The sequence below is a fragment of the Ambystoma mexicanum genome, chromosome 5q (assembly GCF_040938575.1).
Source record: "Ambystoma mexicanum isolate Mex_15411 chromosome 5q, UKY_AmexF1_1, whole genome shotgun sequence".
Classification (NCBI taxonomy): domain Eukaryota; kingdom Metazoa; phylum Chordata; class Amphibia; order Caudata; family Ambystomatidae; genus Ambystoma; species Ambystoma mexicanum.
Genome location: NC_090933.1, coordinates 844,895,231 through 844,914,993, shown reverse-complemented (window position 1 = coordinate 844,914,993; position 19,763 = coordinate 844,895,231). Strand labels below are relative to the sequence as shown.

Sequence of the window (19,763 nt, the reverse complement as noted above, 5' to 3'; positions counted from 1 at the left end):
TATTTCTGCTATTCTGGGAGTGAAATTTGATTTGTACCTCAAATAATTTACCAAGTCTCTTAAATAGATACCATTGCAGAAAAGGCCTAAAAATCAATTTGGACAATCAGGTGATGCAAACGGACAGTTCTCTCAAGCAGAACCTCTTTTTCCAGTAGACTATGTCCTTGTGCAGAAACACCTGAGAAATTGTAAACAGGAGCTTTCACTGGCCCACAGCAACTGCTGTGAAATTACAGGGCCGACGCGAAAGTCCTGTCTCCCAAAGCGCAACATGATGGGGAGTATAAGCGAGTTTTCTTCTCATTTTTGAACTGCCTTGTGATTTCATCGAAAACCAGCGAAAGAGGGAGCAGAAAAAGGTTGGATTATAAAAAGGATTACCAAGAAAAATAAATGTTCTGGTTTTCGGAGCGTTATGATGTCGATACGTTTAAGCATAGCTTTGCTGCTTTTGTTTTATATGTTTTCAAAGAAAAAAGTAAAACACAATCGAATGAAAGAAGAAAAATGGGATGGAGGAGTGTGATAAATGGGGAGGGCATTCACCTTGACACAGAAGAAGAGCATAGTTAATTGACAGGCAATATCTGATATGATGAAATGATCCACGTGGAAGGGAGAGAGTAAATGCCACATGCTACATCTGCTCTCTCATTCCACACATAGTAGGAATGTCCAAGGTTCTTGTGGGCCAGGCTGTGTATGAGGATGCGGGATGCCTGATGCAACTGTCTCTTTGCAGAACTCAAAGTTTATTCCAAGGACCAAATTTGCTGTTCAATGGGTGGATGAATGAGAAAATGTCTATGAGGACAACTATATGAAATAAACACGAATGCTCCAAAATAAGAAAACAAAGCATAAAGTAGTAGAGTATAAAGAGGGAGAATTACAAATAGAAGATCATAAAAGAGTACAGTGCACAGCTAAAGAAGGCCCAAGTGTCCCGTGGTGTCATACAATACTGCTGATGCATATAGTGGGAGCCGTATGATATGGGGACAAATGGAAGGGGGCAATAATGCAACATCGTGCTGAGGGACTGGTGGGTTTTGAACAAAATGTGGTAGCCAAGTTTACTTAAAACTGCTGAGTTATTTGGGGAAAGTATGATCATGCCTTAACTTGGTTACATGAAAAACATCAACCAGTTGACATAAGAAGCTTTACATAATTTCAAATGGGTCCACTAATTTGGGCTGCGCCAAGGTTATGCAGAATGTGGCAGTGGTGCAGGGAATTGCAGCACTGATGGATCTTTGGTGGGTCTGTGGGTCCAGAGCATATGCCCAGCGTCTGCCTGACTGGAGTGGAGTGTGCTGTCATAACTTTGAACAGCCCTGCACTTGTGGTGCCTTGAAATAGCACTGCCATGAAGATCACACTGCAGTGGAATGTGGCACATCAAAATGAGCAAGAAAAAATAATGAGGAGAAGGAAAGAGAAAGCAACTACTTCTCCAGGAAAAGTTCAGACAACCTGGCCGCTATTCCGAATGGGTACCGTCTGTCCTCTTCTGCTGCAACATTTTTAATTTCGTTGCTACTTCCATGGAGTGCAGGCGGCAGCCAATTCAAAATGGCTGCGGCTAACGCACTATGAGCTATTGCAGCAAGCTAGTTCAACTGTGAAAGGGTTGAACGTAATCGAAGAAGAGATGAGGGCTTTGCGCTTGCTGGCCCTTCAGAGTCTATTCGTTTTGGACCTCCTAACAGCCATTGAAGGAGGTGTGTACGTCAGATTTGGGTCAAGCTGCTATACAGCAATCCCTTACGATGAGGCCTCTAATGGAACTTTAAGTGCAGCTATACAGGAGATAAGGACACTCCAGGAAAGATGATGAGCGAGGTCAATGGAGTGCAAGCAAAAGACTGGTTGGACAGAGTATTCGCATGGGTGCCCACCTGGCTTTCTGGATTGTTTAGAGCCACTGTCCCCATGCTAGTGCTGCTTCTCATCACCTTCTGTGCTATTAAGAACACTTTTAAAGTAGTTTTTAATAAGCAAAAAGGACATTTGATGTTACTCTTGAGTGTTGATAAAAATAGCATTGAAATGAAAAGCAGGAAGAAAATAATGGGGCGAAATGAAGGGAAGGACCCTGATGGATGGGTGTTTACACAAACTGCTGATGTTGAAAATTATAACCAATACTGGATCCTATGCCTAAAAGATGGAACAGGGTGTGTCTGGGTTGGGGAAGATCTGAACGGCTGCGAGGAGACTGGGGGAGACATGACACGGTTAGAAAAACAACTGCAAGAATAGCATTATCAAAGGGGATGGGGGCTCTTTCTGATATCTGTGAAATTAAAAACTTAATAAAAAGAATCCATAAATTCTCGGGCACAGGTAAGTATCATGAAACTTAGTGGTAGAATGAAGTGCCGTAAAAAGATTGCTTCTACTTTGAACGTGTGCAAGCATTTTGTTTGCAGCAAAGGCTGCTGCAGTTGGTTCATTAGTTCGGAGCACCCGATTCCAGGCCAGCGTTAAGAGAAGCACACAGAGGTTATTTTTCAAGGTCTACTGATTAGAGTTTACAGGGTCTGCTAGTGGAAGAGGAATATATGAGCATTTTATAATTCAAAATCATTTATGAAATGTGATTTTCTAGTGAAGCCGGAAAGAACCACAGCAGTTTCAAATCGCCCGCAGACCATTTTCCCTGGGACGAGGATTACAGTGTTCCCAATAAGCAACAATTGCTCAACAGTATGTCCTTTGGTTCAAGGCTCTGATGGTGTTATGATGGGTAGCCATTTCCATGATAGTTAGGAAGAGGCGACCAGGGCAGACTAATAAAGTTTTGCTGGTCATCTCAAATGTTTCAATCACATAATTTTGTGTTTGTTTCAATCACATAATTTTGTGTTGTGGGAATTGGGGATGGATTGTGATGTCACAACTCTGTAATTGAGGGCGGCGTCGGAAGGTTCATGGACCCAAAGATCAATCGCAATGTATGTATTCCTATACATGTACAAAATGCGAGGTCCAATCATTTTTATGTGGGGAGATATATTCTATGTAATACAATCGCAAATGTTAATTATTTTGCTTTCTATAAAAGTTTTCGTTTTGAGGGTGGTTCTCTGACAGTGCCTTTTCATGCAGTTCTGTTCTGCAATCTGTTTGAATTTCCTGTCCCAGCGGCATTTGGGGGCCTGAATAAATTTGTGTTACTTCTTGCACTGGCTTACACTACTTTTTGACTACTTTTGTAATTTTCGGGTGAGTTCTACGAGGCAACCCCCGACACAAAGTCTTGCGGGAAGTCTACGAGTACTTGACAAAGGGTTGGACTCCAACAAGGTATCAAACGGGAGACAACAAACCATTTTGCGTAGTGGCAGAGGAGTTGTCATTGGAGAGTGGGGTATTCAAGAGGGCTGAGAGATTTGTGCCACCAACCGGTGTTAGATGTGAAATTGTAAAACGTGCTCATGTAGGTCGTTCTGGAATAACCACTGCCAAGGGTCTAGTAAGAGAACACTTCTGGTGGCCCAGAATAGACCGGGAGATTGAAAATTTTGATAGAGAGCATCAGCATTGCAGTAACAAGGTCCTTGTCACCAGAACCCCGCAGTTAGTGCCCTCTCAGGTACAGGCTAAGCCATGGGTTGAAGTAGCTATGGACAGTGTGGGTCCGTTCATCACAATGGCATCAGGTAAGAACAAGGCCCTGGTTTTGATCAATTATTGCAGTTGGTGGCCAGAGATCAAATTTGTTAGAGAGGTCACGACAGAAATTGTGATTGCATTTGTACAATAGGTGTTTCAGAGGGAAGGCGTTCCTAAAGAACTGACAATGGAACACAGTTTGTGTCCACGAAGATGAAAGCTTATCTTAGAGATAATGATATTAAGCACACAACCAACCCTTTGTACCACCCCCAGTCCAATGGGTTGGTTAAAAGATTTAATAGGGTGGGTGGTGGTCTATTTCAGTTGTGCAGGGCTTCCCATCTGGATGTTAAACAGAAGTTGATTGAAATGCTTTATGCATATAGAGCGTTGATGTATCTCAGTAAATGGAAAGCACAGTTTGAATTGATGAGGGGTAGGCCTCAAAGGGACCCCAGATGTCCGGAATGGCTGGAGAGGATCATAGCTATGCAGGGTGAGGATGCCAATTTTTCCCATAATTTGGAGATGGCCATGAGGAGCAGGATGGTGATGAAGGAAAGGTATGATGGGAAGAAATCAGTTGGATATGTGGGCATAAAGGTCAGAGACATGATAAAAAATAAAACTGCATTGTAATGTTCACAATGGTGAGTTAAAAATGTGTAAGGCGGTTAAAGTGTGCAAGGTTACAGGGACAAGTGTTCTTACACATGATGGGCATTGGTGTAACTGGAATAGAGTAGCAAAAGTGTAATGTTTAAATGTTTGTCATTTCTTGCATTCATTTGTTCTCTTGTTGTTTAGGTTTATGAGAGGGAGATGTGTTGTATTCTTCAATACTGCACTGTGGTTCGGAATTTAGAATGCTGAATGTGCATTTCTCAACTGTGGTTCTGGAGACATTCAGTTGAGAGCAGAGCTGGCAGATGAAGGTGGAGGTTCCAAGTTGATGATACAGGCCAAAATCGCACAAAACATGTTGGTCTAATTCAGCCTTTCAAAAAACACAAATAATGCAGCACAGATTGCTGGCTGAATCTCCCTAGTTTACAATGCATTTGCACATGAAATAGAAATGGCATCACTATAATTTCTTTATTGGATTTGTAAAGCACTTTCACTAAAGCAGAGTTCAAAACATTGTACATAGTAAGTATGGCATTATGCAGCAGGTCTGCAATTTAGATGGGGGAAAGGGAGGAAAGAAGTTGAGCTTTTAAGCGGGAACAGAAAATGTGAAGACGAGGAGAGGGGTGAAAGCCAGTTGAAAGAGAATTTCAACTGATGCCATTAATAAGACTGCAAGACGCATTCATGCATAAGTCGGGAGTGCCGAGCCTTATGACCCCCTGGTAGGGACCCAGGGAAAGAAAATATGGGCAATGAAGGGCAAGACTCCGAAGAGGAGCCCACAGAGACCCCACGATCCTCGCAAGATGAGGACAATAAAGGAGTGCAGCCCCCACCTAAGAAAAGGTTGAGGAAACTGAACAACATGGAGGATGAGGAGGAAATCTCGGATATGTTCGAGCCGGAGGACATCCGTAACCCCAAGTACTCAGACTGGTTACCATCACCAAGAGTTTTAAACTACATTACCCACAGATTACTGAAGGCCCTTGAAAAAGAGGCAAGACAACGGATGGGGGCAGAATGCCCTAAACCAGAGCTACCAGGGAAGGTAGCAGAGGCACCGGAATTTGACCCGAAGATGCTGGCCTTCGTGTCAAAGACCTCCAGAGATCCCTGAAAAGGGATAGACCAATCCTGGAGAAGTTGCCAGGAAAAGGTGCTCGACCTCGCCAGACTACTTGCAAAGATCATGGACGAGCGAGCAAGAAGAGGTGGACCTCCTGGGCAAATTAAGCCATATCATCAGAGCGCAGAAGGGGACTACTCAAAATACTCAAAATAGACCCGAAGTTAGGCGATCTGGCGTCTTACGAAGCAGGTGAAGCGGCCCAAGGACTGCTATTCGGAGGGACCTTCTAGAAGGAAATGGGAAGGTTTGTAGTCACCTACACCGGCTTGGAGAACGCTCAGGCGTCAATAAGGAAGTTATTTCCGTGAAGGGTTTTCGCCGGGGCTGGTCGGTATCGAGGCAGATCGACCGGTCGCTACCAAGCTGCAAGACGGCCTCAGAACAACAGGGCCCACTATTGGGAAAATAAGCAGCATGACGCTTTCTTTCCCCCAAGAGGACGCTTCCCGAGAGAAAGGCGAGGCAGAGGACCGGGAAGAGGACAAAGCTTCCCCACAGGTGAGACAGAACTCGTATCCGTCAATGGGGGGGAGAACATTACACTGTTGAGAGAACTGGCGCACGCTTTCCAGCGATGCCTGGATATTGCAGACAATCAGGGGGCTGCAGCTAGAATTTACACAGATACCCATGCAATCCCACCCCCCCCCGGCCCAATCATTCAGCACAGGTAGAGAGGGAGATTTTACACGCAGAGCTGTGAAGTTTAGCACTCAAAAGAGTGATAGAGCCTTCTGCTACAACTCCGAAGTTCATAAGCACCATGTTCCTGGTACACAGGAAAAACAAAGTGAGGCCCGTAATAAATTTGAAAGATATGAACAGCTGGGTGACTTACCATTACTTCAAGATGGAAGGAATTCCCCAGCTCAGAGATACCCTCAGACAGGGCGATTTGCTCTCGAGAATCGATCTGAAGGATGCATACTTCACGGTACCAGTCAAAGAGGAGTATCTCCCTTTCCTAGCATTTGACTGATGCGGACAATTATGGCAATTTGTGACAATGCCATTTAGGCTAACCTCTGCACCATGGGCATTCACGAAACGAATGAGGCCGTTAGCAGCGGCAATCAGAGACAAAGGAATATGAATGATAATATATCTGGGTGACATTCTGCTGATGGCAAGCAGCAGAGACACGCTCCGATACCAGACAGGCTGGATAATGGACCTTCTGACGTCTATAGGGTTCCTAGTAAGTCGAGAAAAATCAGAAGTGATACCGACGTGGAGGATTGAATTCCTGGGGTTTGTAATAGACACCAGGACAGCTACACTAGAATTGCCAGCCAGGAAAATAAGAGACATAAAGAGAGAAATAAGATAGCAAGAGTAGTGGGTCTTCTAGCAGTGTCGATGCAGGCAATATTCCCAGGGCCACTGCATTATCAAGCCCTCCAACGATTGAAGATAAGACACCTACAACAAGGCCTGAGATACCACCAGGCGATACCCCTAGATTTTGATTCGAAGACGGAACTTGAATGGTGGTTACAAAATATGGATGCCTGGAACGGGAAAGCTATATTTGGGGATCGGTCCGATCTAGTAATAGAATCAGATGCCAGCAGAGCATGCTGGGGAGCTTTCTGCGGAAAGTTAGAGACAGGGGTAAAATGGAGCATGGAAGAGCTCAAGTTACACATCAACTGTCTAAAACTAGTAGCCGGGTAGTTTGTGAACAAGGCATTTACGAAAGGCAGAGTGAATTCTTGTATCCTGCTGAAGATGGACAACATATCAGCAGTCAGATACATGAATCATTTAGGAGGGATGAAGTCCAAATTATTAGCAGTACTAGCAAAGGACTTCTGGCACTCTTGCCTAGAGTCAGGGACCTCGGTGGTAGCAGAATATCTCCCCGGTTCGCTAAATGTAGTAGCGGACTGGAACTCCAGATGCCTGGCAGAGTCCAGCGACTGGATGCTGGACAAGACTATATTCCGTCAGATAGAGGATCTTTGGGGGCCAGTTCACACAGATCTGTTTGCGTCCAGATTGAACGTCTAAAAGAGCAGATACTTCAGCTGGAGACTAGATCTGACGACGGCAGGAGTAGATGCTTTTCTCCAAGATTGGAGAGGAGAGACGCAATACGCCTTCCTGCCATTTATCATTATGAGCAGAGTACTAGGGAAGGTTCGCAGAGAAAGAGCGACAATGATATTGGTGGGCCCTATTTGGAAGTTGCAAGTATGGTTCCTGACATGGATGGAACTAGTGACCGCTCACCCGAGAATACTACACCCAAGAGACAACCTTCTCACATACCCAGTTGGGTCATATCATCCTCTGAGAGTGAGGGGGACTCTGCCGCTGATGGCATGCATGATAGCAGGAGACGCTAGATAATCTCCCAGGAATTTCTAGACAGGCTGCTCGACCTACCAATTTTTAACCTGGCAAAGATTCAACTTACAGCCACACAAATCTCTGTATTATCAAAGGGCCTATCATTCATACCATCTGGTAACACAGACTGGTACAATACCAAGATGGAAATACGACGGTTCTTACGCACTGTAACATTACGCTCATTTTTCCAAGAGCATGAGGACATTGAAACCACCAATGATACGGGTCCTCAACCAAAATCCACCTTTACGCCCTCTGACAACCAAATCCCTGATGACCTCGACATTTCAGAGATGTGTTCTGCGAGATCTCAGAGATATGAGTAAGAGGAATAGCCCCAGAAGACACCAAATCATTACCTGATTAGAAAGGGAAGCCCTCTCCGAACTATCCAAGAGATCTGAGCTAATCATAAAACCCGCCGACAAGGGTGGCGGGATTGTGATTATGAAATCTGAACAGTACTATCGAATGGTCATGGAACTTCTGAATGACTCAGAAAGCTATAAAATACTTAAAAAAGATCCAACTAAAGATTTGAAAATAGAAATTGCTGCAATGGTCTCCTTTGCATTAGAAAGAGACTGGATAACAGAGAAAGAGTCTGAAATTCGCCTGACAATACAAGGCAGAATGCCTTGCCTATATGCTCTACCTAAGATCCACAAAGACTCTACCAACCCCCCCAGGGAGACCAATTGTGTCCGGCTGTGGGTCGATACTAGAACCCTTATGCAAAATGTTGACCATTTTCTGAAACCTATCAGCAGCACCACGGATTAATTTATCTGGGACACTATGCATACTATTCAGTTATTTGAAAATCTGGACTTCGACCAACGGAAACAGCTGCTGGTGACTCTAGATATCAAGTCACTATATAACAGTATTCCCCAACAGGCCGCAATAGACTGTGTGTACGAATATCTGATTGCAGCAAACATACAGACAAAAGCTCCACCAGTATTCAACATTGAATTCATGACACTAGCCTTATGTAAAAATGTCTTTGAGTTCGACAAACAGTTTTACTTTCAGATTAAGGGAACAGCTATGGGGGCGACATTCACCCCAAGTCTGGCAAATCTATACATGGCCAACTTTGAATGGAAATTTGTACTCAATCAAACCAACAGATGGAGGGAGAATATTAAACAATGGCCACGGTACATAGACGACGTGATATGTCTATGGAAAGGATCGGAGGAAGCACTACAAGAGTTCTTCGCTTGGCTCAATACATGCAGCCCTGATATTCAATTTACGTTCGGATATAGCAACTCAACTATCCATTTCCTGGACCTGACAATCGAACACAATCAAGGCAAACTAGTGTGTACCACTTTTTGCAAAGCCACAGACCGCAATACCTTACTGCATTTTGAGAGCGATCACCCTCAGCACCTCTCTAGATGATTTCTATCATGACGCTAGCCTTCTAAGTGACAGATTGCGAGAAAGAGGCTACCCTAAAAAATTAGTGGCGAGATCCTTGAAAAAAGCTTGATTCACATGTCGTGACTCGCCCCTCACCCCGAAAATACCAGCTGCAGGAGAAGACCAAATTACATGTGTAATTACCCATGGCCAACATGCCTTTCAAATTAAAAAAATCATTGTATTGGCCCATAGTCAGACTATGGCTACCAGACCAAGAAAAACCCAGATTTGCATTCAAGAGGGCCAGAAATCTTAGAGAACACTTGGTACATTCAATGTACATCAAGAAATCCACTCAGGGCAGCCTCTGGAATCTTTGACCGCTGAAAGGACACTAGCCCTGCGGAGCATGCTCAGTATGCCAGTTTACCACCAAATTGCAACAATTCCAGGTCGGAGAAAGAACTTGGACCCTGAATGATGTTTTAAACTGCAAAACCAACCAAGTGGTATACTGCATTGAGTGCCCATGCCACTTTCACTACGTTGGGCAGACCATGCGCAATGTTGGCATACGGATATCTGAACACCGATCACGAATCTGGTGCAAAAACCTAACATCTCCTCTAGTACAACACTACATAGAGTACAAACATAGCACTTAAGACATCAAGTGGTGGGTCATTGAACGGGTCGGCAGTGGTCCAAACATCCAAGGTCGACTTTTAGACTTGGAATGCAGGTGGATACATAGATTGGACTCAGTTGCACATGGCCTCAATGAAAAACAACTTTTTCCGCACAGACGACTGAGCAATGCAGTTATTCTCTTTCCTGTGCATGCCACCTAGACTAATGCTCATTTGAGGTTCATGCACAAACAATGCATGACCACAGGAGAGATCTCAGGCAATCGACCTTTCTCCATGACTAGTAAGACCACCACACAGGGAGCCCCCAAACACATAACATGCTACCCAGACTAATGATCAGCCGAGGTTCGTGCACAGACAGTGCATTACTTTTGGAGAGCTCTGTGGCAGTCGACTTTTTACCAAGTATAGCAAGACCACTTTTTAGGGAGCCCTCATACACACCTTTCTCCCCAACCCATTAATTGCACACCCCCTCACATCCCAACAGACCAGCACCCTATTGGGCAGGTGTCATATGTATTCTCTCTCCTTTTCGAGGGTCACGTGATCTATCCACTTTCTACACACTGGAATGGATCACTACCTCTACCCGCCAGAAACGAGGGACAACCATATGTGTGGGGGGGGTGCATGCATGCGAGTAATCGTGCCGTAGGCACGAAGGGCCCTCTTACTCCAGGCCCAGGGTCTCCCCACTACGGACAGAGATTGGGTCTGAACTAATACAACCAATCATGGCCCAACATCTTCAGGACCATGATTGGAAGATGCATCGCACACCCCCTGGGGGCCTGCCAGGTTCCGGCACATGCACACTGTACGCGACATAGAGGATCGCGCGATGTTAGGGCATCAAGCCAGGCACGCTTTTCAACTCACCCCCACTTCAGGCCCAACAAGAAGATACATCTGGTGCAGCCGCACTTGTTTGAAAGTACTCGGCTTGCCCAGCTCCGGCAACAGATTCTGTTTCCGGACACCATACGTCACAGCCAATCAGGACCCAGAATTTCAAGTATCCTTCGGTTTCGCTTCACTGAAGCTGCAACTCGGAAGCACCGCTGATGCTTGCCGCACGGCTCCGAGCATCAGGCTTTCAACTCGGATCACACATTGTTCCGGCAGGAAGGCAGGACCACAGACGGGCCCCACGGAATACAGCTCTGCCCTCTGCGGGGCAGGACACAAGACCAACAATAATCCTCCCAGTTAAAACATAGCCGTACATGCACAGATACAGTCTCCACTACAATGTAACTCCAGCAGAGTTTCAATACACAGTGAACAGAAGGATGCCATACAGCCCTCTCTCACGGCACTCCTACTGCGTGTCTCTCTCTCTCTCCCCCATTACAGTACACACATGATGATGTGTTCACCTTGGAACACGGACACGAATCAAGTCCCGCTCTGACCTTCAAGACTAGAGGACCACACGGGATTCCAGGGACGTACCTCCAGCCCTAAGGTATCCCTCCCACAGATTCTTTATTCATTTATTTTTTATTGAATTCACACTGGTAACACAACCAGTTCATCCCTGCTCCTCACCCAAAATGGCCTCCAGGTCCACCCTATGTAGTCCATTTCTGCACAAAGCATGAGGCTTTGGCTTTCTATTACGCATGCAATCCTACTACAGAGATACTAGTACGCATTATAAACAATGCAATTGTTTCTTGCTTCTCCACAGAGACAAACCAATCTGTCCCAAAGCAGGAACCACGCACTCCAGCCGGGGAAGCACGTCTATCCCCGGTTACAAACTGGTTAACAGTCCTGTAAGCTGCAGAGTCCCAACCGGGGAGTCTGCCCACACAAGAGAGTCTCCACAAGGTTTCTGTGGTGAGACATTTATTCAATACGCCCACCACAGTCTACCAGAGGTAGTAGCAATGATATCTTCTACCCTGTGTTTATATTAGCCTCTTCTTTTTGAACAATTGTCTAACCGTTAATTAACTCTCCTGACGTATAAATAATTATTTCTTTACTAATTAGCCTAGAAATGTCCAGAAAGGTAACACAATGTCACCAAGAGGACATTAGACTTACTACTTTTTTCTCTTGGTTCTCTTGCTATAGGGGCCGATCAATCGCCCTGAAAAAGGCGGCTAACATGTACTAACACACATCCCTCTGACGCAGCTTGAAGATGGATGATTACTGCCGCCGAAACGTCATTTTCACGCAAGGGGGAATAATGAACATACTGGTTGGGGTTCTGTGACTAATATGGTTCATGCGATTTACACACATTTGGTGGCGTGACCAACACCCCACCCCCTGCGACGTTGGCATGTCATAAAAACTTTCCACTAAAGATGCATGGTAGACCATTTTATGCACCAGATACCTTGAATCTGGGCACATTCTAAGAACACAAGTTGTTGACAGATGCACAATATGTGTTAATTCGCCTGCACATTTGGAATATCCATGTACTCCGTTTATGTTTTATGTTGTGTTTTTTTATTTTCATCGAAACATTTATGTTTAAGCTTTATTATGTGTTTCTTGACCTTTGTTCAAACCACACTAATTCAAGGATCATAATATGTTTGATATTGTTTTGTTTAATTACACCATTATATGTTTTGGTTTGAAATTTTGAAATTTTGTTTATACATGTAAGTGTTTACAAGAAAACTTGATTTTTTGTTTCAATACAATCAATTTATATTCACAGCCCCTTATGTGTACGTGGGTTTTCTTCCTGGACAATTTTATGGGCTACCAACTTTGGGATACATTCCATTAGTAAAATTAGTAAAGGTTCCCCGACACAATGAATACGTTTTGTTTCATTTAATGACAAAATCGGGTTGAGCCTTCTCCCGTAGCAGTACTACCCCTTCTGTATCGCCTCATCGTGGAGTCCTGGGCACCATCGACTAGAAGGAGCTATGACGCAGCTTGGAGTAGATGGTCATGGTGGTGCAAAGGGAGAAGTCTTCATCCTGTTTCAGCCCCTCTAGTAGAGGTATTAAATTTCTTAGCAAAGTTACTCCAAGACGGGAAAGCATACAGAACGATTGGAGTATACAGATCCGCAATATCAGCGGGACACGTACCCATAGAGGGGTAGCTCGTCTACTTAAGGGAATTATTTTTAGGAAGCCGCCAAAAGCCAAGCTACGACACCTTATGGGACGTTTCGGTATGATATGATATGACATTTATAACGCGCCTATACAAAAGTGTTTCGAGGCGTGACGAGGCAAGGGAGGGAACAGGTGGAGGATGGACAACAATCTTACTAGGCCAGGTGTCATTCAGATCGCGCAAGTGTGTGGGAAGGTGGAAGGGACAGTGCTGTATGTGTGAAGATGATAACAATAAGTAAGTAAATGGCCAGCATGTGGCAAGTGCATGGGTAAGTGCGGGCATCAACTGTCAAGGGCTGGTAGGGGGACTGTAGGGATACAGAAACAATCCCCAAGTGCGGGGGTTGCCAGGTGGGCAGTGCAGGTGTGAGACGCTGGCGGGGGGAAGGACCTGGCCTGAGATCAGAGGGTGTCCAGGTAGCCAGTGCAGTTCAGGTTACAGCCAGGAGGTCAGCAGAGGAGGAGGAGGAGAAAAAGTCCTGAGACTATTAGCCAGCTGGCCAGGGAACAGATAACTTTCCCTGAAGCAACTGTCAGGGAAACTAGAAATGCTTTTATGTCTAGTGTCATGTAGGAGAGTAGCAGACGTCAGAGCCTGGATGTGAATAGGAAAGTGTACGGGCCAGAGGGAGTAACCTTCACCCTGGCCAGAAGAACGAAGACAGATTCAGCTACAATAGTCTACCCCTATCTGCAGGAACACCCCAAGTGGTGCGTGGCAGCCTGCATAAGGGAATATGAACATAGAACCGAGGAGATGAGGCCAATGGGGATGACACAATTACTTATAGCGTGTGGAAAACCTTGCAAGGCAGTGGCAACGGCCACCATAGCGAGATGGGTAAGAGAAGTCATGCAGCTAGCAGGAATAGATCTGGCTAAATTTGAAGAGAATTGTGTTATTGGCGCAATTGTTTCAAAGGCGCTAGCACAGGGCGCGATGTTGCATGATATCCTGCCTGCGGCCAACTGGGCCAGTGATTCTACTTTTAGAACATTCTATTTCAAGCCTGTCTGTGGCAGCGACAGTGATGACAAGCTTTGAACAAACATAATGCTCGCCTCCGTCTTGACATAGAATGAAGATTACCCCTGCTAATAGCGCAGGGAGTCTTGATTCTATTAAAGACAATGAGGCGAGCATTACTTTCCCGCCCTAGATATACGGGAGAGTTTTTGTTATTGTATAATAATGTATTTACCAGGCCCGGCTCCAGCAGGGGGGCCAGGGGTGCCAGGCCCCCCCCAGAACCAGCCTCTGGCCCCCCCTAGAAAGGAGGCCATGTCAGTGGTGTTGTACACCACTGGCAACAGAGGGAGTGGGGGGGTGGATGTAACTCTAAACATTCAGCAGCAACCTCAGAGTCATCATTTTGAGAAGCTGAATTGCAGGAGGCCTGGCCAGGATTAGTTTTCTTGCCCTAGACAATGATTCATGCCCCACAGCCATGACAGTACAAATGACCAGGGAGATGGAGGGCCATTCACACCTCCAAGTGAGGTAGCACACTTATTCAAGCAGGCTGCCTACACCTATTTTCTCAAACCTAAAATCACAGTTTTGGTTTCTGTAATTATTTAAAGTATGTTTGTTTTTTATGGGAATGTAGTGGTTTTTCACATCATGCTTAATTAAATGGTTAACTATATCAAACAATAAATGACAGGTAAAGTTGCTTGAACACAGATTTCTGCCGAAGGTGTGTCAACTGCCGGTGGCCCTTACAAGTTGCATTCAAAGTATATATACTGCGGCATTAAGGACTGGAGTATGTGAGAAGATAAGGTTGGTAGTAACAAAAATGTAATTTTGGAGGGTAGAGTGTAGTAAAATCAAAAAGTGATAAATGCAATGCTTTGAATTAAACATTATCAACACACTTTGGGGAGTCCCCCGGATGAACCATTCAAAGACAAATTTAATGGCCCAGTCTTAACTCATACTGGGTCCCACTCCGTAGGTTATTAACATCACCACACAGAATGTAATACACAGTGCACTGAATTTTTCATTTAATATAAAAAATTGTAGTTTTAATACATAGGCCATGGGTCCTACGTTTCACAAAATAAAACAAGCCACATACAGACATATATTAATGTGGAGGATGTATATGTACATCTAAAAGCATTTTTGTGGTTAATTCATAAAAGCTAAAGGTGACACAGCCAAAATTCTCTAATATGGAGGAGAACGGGCACACATGCTGTCTTCCTGGCCCTATCTGGCTAACAAGTCACAGAAATACTCCATGAAGCAGTGTCACCTAATTCAAGTTCTAAAATTGATTAAACATGGCGAAAGAAATTACGCCTGACCGAAAAACACACATCCCAGGTGGATTAAACATTACCACTACCGTTGCTCTGCGCAACATTCCATGCCATAATTCTGTAGTATGTCTGTGCCATTAGAGAAGGGGACAAGCCATTAGAAAATAACTTTTGGTGCTGCCACCAAAAGGTGCAGTTGAATCTCAGTTGCTAGGCCGTGTTCCACCTGCGCTGGAACACAAGCAACCAGCTGAATGTTTTGGCCCTGTGGTCTAGCAGTTTGGGACGGGCTTCTGACATTAGTGACAGGGCCAAGACTGAAATGCAAACAATGGTATAGAAGGCTGGCCAGAGCAATGATGGTGGTTCTAATTGATTCAGAAACTTTTTACCTCTTAGGTCCAACAAGAACGCATGCTGTGGAACACAGATAGGATGGCAAAGAAATGTGAGGAGAAACACACATCCTATGGGTGTTATTTTACCTACCTAAAGACCAGCCGTGGCTATGTTAATGCCTCACCACCAAAACCTAACCTTTCTAGAACTCTTTGAGAAAGCTCTATCACAAAGTAACACCAAACGTGTTGTTGTATGGGGCCTGCTAGTGGTATATCTAAGCATTCTTTTGAGTGTTTAATTACTTAATTGCCTCTGTAAATGAGCTCCTGGTGTAGTAACATTATCTTAATGTGTGTCTTCTGCCAGTTGATTTCATAAGCAATATATTTGTCAATGCCTCTGTGACTTGCACTGAAGTCCTGTCTTAAACAAGCAATCACAGAGCCAGCAGTTTTGGCTTGCGTATAGGTATTAGCAGACATTTGCCAGGCAATGCCATCATATGCCCAGTTACTGGCAAATTCCTTTCCATGCCTATTCAATAGTCCAAGCCGTTGGCTTTGCCAATGCATGTTGGCTTCCGTTTGTCTCCCTAAGTGAATGTGTATATGCCCAGATGTGGGTGTCTTGCTTGCTACGCCCAGGGAATCAAGCTGCACCTCACTGAGCTGGTCCAACAAGGCCCTACCTGAAAATAAGGCTAGGTTGGCAAGTACGGACCAGTTTCAGATCTTCTCATGCATACTTACCAGTGGGGCTCCGACCTAAATAGAATGGATGTTTGTTTGGAAACCTAATCTACTGTGCCAGAACGCTTCATGATTCAAACTGATAAGTCCTGACTTGATAACCTCATTCTGTTTGAGTAACTTGACAGGGTTTGCATGCAAACAGAATATGTCATGTGTGTTGGGGGATTTGTTTGGAAAGTATGATGTAAATCCTGGGTGCTAGGTGTTTAGGCAGTGCCGGAAATGAAACATGAACATCCGTAAAATAACAAAAAAGGAGAGCGTGCTCTATAATGTTACGGGCAAAGAATAAAAGGTGTACATCTTTTATATCTAAAGAGCAGTATTTAAATATTTTCTAAAGAGTGCAATCAGAGGTGGATTTAACATTTGGACAAGGGACAAATGCCAATGCCTCCCCCCCACCCCCTGCTCTACTCTCTCCCCTCAAATACAAACAGCAGGGCTGAACAGGCCCTACCAGCGGGATCTTATCTTTTTAATGTGTCCAGAGGCAGATTATTTACAACAGGAAGTGATTACAGATGAGAAAAGGTAAACAGGCAGTGACCATTGCTGTGGCACTTAAAGAATATGTATATAGGGTTTTAAGAAGCTATTTGGGTGTGATTGTAGGGTGATTAGTAATTAAGGGGATACAGAATGCGCTGTGTGAAGCAATACCCTTGTCATGCATTTCATTTCACTTTGTGTCTGTATGAGATTTTTTGTACGTTCTTAATTAATTGCTATGCTGGAGCTTGTAGGCTTCCATTCAGGATTGGGAAAATAAAGCTACAGTCATAGGGGATAATTTTCCAGGTCAAGCAGAGTGGAAGAAGTGACGCTAAATGCATTTAGCTCCATTTTTTATGAGCTGCAGGATTTTGTATGATTTGACAGGCGAAGTTGGAGAGCAGATCGGACTTAACAAGGTCTCCTTGCCAAATCCGATTGGTATTCCACCGGCATGTATTTTTATGTTGCCGGAAAACCAATGGATTCCTATGGAATCTGCCTGACATTTACACCTGGTAAAAGCAGGCAGAGTCCAAAGGAATATATTGTGGATGGCACCCACATCGTTAATTGTGGAAGTGATTTACACTTTTCCAGACACCTAGTGGTAAAGTAAGGAGCAAAGGCAATTTTCGCCTGTGTTTTATTCTTTACTTTTGCAGTACTTGGTGGAAACAATTAAAATTAATGAATGGCAAAAAAGTGCTAACAGGAGAATTCCACTCTGTGCAATTTAGGATTCAAAAGAAAATGCCCCCCTTTTCATCAATATGTTGCTACAATGATGTATACATTGTCAGGTTGGTCCATCATGTGATTTGTAAAAACATTTTTAAGTAATCCGTATAACATTTAGTATTATTTTTGGTATTGAAATCCAAACTTTGACACATATTTGTACCAACTTGCGCTCGGAAGATGTGTGGTCAAGAATCTAAATTTCAGGCTAGGCTCAAATTATGGCTTTACCATTTGACCAAAGTGTGTGATCCTTGCCATATTTTTTAATTTCACTATGCCTTACCTGTTAAAATTAGGTGCCCCTAAAAGTGATTCAGTTCACATTCTGAGGTATTCCAAAAAGCCTCACTCATAGTTTAATAGATGGGGAGCCCAGGCATTAGGGGACACACACACAGAAAATATCTGGGCCACATTTATTGAAATAAATTGTGTAATTCGATAGCAAATCAAAGTAAACACATCAAACCAAGAGTCATCATGGACAATTGCATATTATAACCAGTATGTAAACACTATGTACCAGACAATGATGTACAGGGGCACGCCCCACCAGGAGCGATACCAGGAGGCCGCAAACCCCTCAACCAGCACCGTCTGCAACAGAAAATAACATTTTGTGTTGAAATGTAATTTTGAGCTTGAACCATTGATGGGAGACATTCAGAATGGGAATACTGTAGGGGTTCAGTTGGAAAGGAGGGGATTGTGGAATGGGTGGGTGAAGGGAGGATTGTATACATGTGTATGTTATTGGAGGATATGTTTCTGTGCTCGAAATATTGTTAAGATCAACAAGACTACCTGTATGTTCTGTTCTTGAAATTAAAAGTTTGAAAAAAATGTAATTTTGTAGGAAACTAAATCTCCTATTCCGTACTTCAGTATTCTGGAGGGGGGGCGTATATCTTTCACAACAAGATGGAGGGAGCACAAGCATCTCCTCCGGGGCCTGCTGGGAATAGCCACAGTGCTCAGGACGGTATTGTTGGGCGGACACCATCTGAGATGGTAGAAAGGCAAGCTGGGTGCTGGTGTGAATAGGTGGGAGGGGAGGTAAATGGGAACGGTGGTTAGGGAAGCTGGAGCAAGGTGACTGGATGGTGAAAGGTAAAGTAGGATCAGATATAACAGAAAGGGGAGAGCAGATTGGAAGGGAAGATAGGTATATTGAGGTTGCACACTATTTTTCTTGCTTCACTTTTGCTATGAACTGTTTTTTATAGAGGGGTGCAAATGTATTTGTGTAGTTCTGGGAAGACTTTTTTGCTGGATGACGGATCTGGGAAATCTGGATCAACGACAGATCATTGTTTAGGGTACTTCTAGACCCACATCCAATGGAATGTGGTCCCCACTGATCACAATCCTGGCCCACCCAGATGAAAATTCCTGGAGCCGGGCCTGGTATTTACAATGGATTTCTCCCAGAATAGGGTGTCTATCCGCCTCCCTAACATGCTCTTTATGTTCTTTCATTAGTAGATGACCAGAAGAACAGCTGAGCCAGGTTATTGAGATACAGGAGCTGCTTGACAGTGAGGCCGCCAGTTTTAATGCAGAGGATTCGCAGGACAGTGAACCGGAGAGGCAGAAACCATGTTTGGACTAGTTCAGAGTTCAGTTCAGGTTGGGGTGCAGTTAAGAGCATTAAAGAAGAGGGAGAGAACAAGAAGAGGAAAGACTAGGATCACGTGACCAGGACATTGGGACTACAGTTGGCTTGGAACAAAGGGGAAATTACGTTTTTTGGTTGAAAAATAAAAATAAAATGTTTTCCCCAGTTGGGAAGTTGTTTGTTGTTGAAACTGCTGGAGACAGGAATACATTGAAGATGAAGCATAGTGCTTGTCTCCTTGTCTTTAATAGAATCAAGACTCCCTGCGCTATTAGCAGGGGTAATCTTCATTAGAGTGCATGTAGAAGCTTTTTTGACACTTTCCCCAATGTGCATCCAGTCCTCCTCGGTGATAGGAGCCCCTAGTTCTTCCTCCCATTTCCTCATATATGGGATTGACTCCTGTGGAGAGTCCTTTCGTAGGATTTGATACACCCTAGTCATTTTCTTCTTTAGCAAGCCTTCCGTCAAGGTGAGTTCTAATCTAGTTGGAGGTCGAGTTCCTGCCTTAAGCACTTCCTTGTGTGATATCCACTGCCTGAGTTGTGTATATCTGAACCTCTGTTTCCCAGACCCCAAACCTCTTGCAGTCTTTGAATGGCATTGGTCTAGTGTTCTCATATAGCTGTTGTAGCTGTGAAA

General features: G+C 44.3%; 1 protein-coding gene across 1 annotated transcript in view; it reads left to right on the top strand.

Annotated features, from left to right (window-relative positions):
- Positions 1-19,346, top strand: part of TMEM64 (transmembrane protein 64) — a 315,517-nt gene extending 296,171 nt beyond the window's left edge. Inside the window, exon 3 of the mRNA XM_069621336.1 lies at positions 18,986-19,346. Coding sequence (XP_069477437.1) covers positions 18,986-18,988 — 3 coding nt within the window. The 3' untranslated portion in view covers positions 18,989-19,346. The remainder of the gene's footprint in view (positions 1-18,985) is intronic.
- Positions 19,347-19,763: the final 417 nt, after the last annotated feature.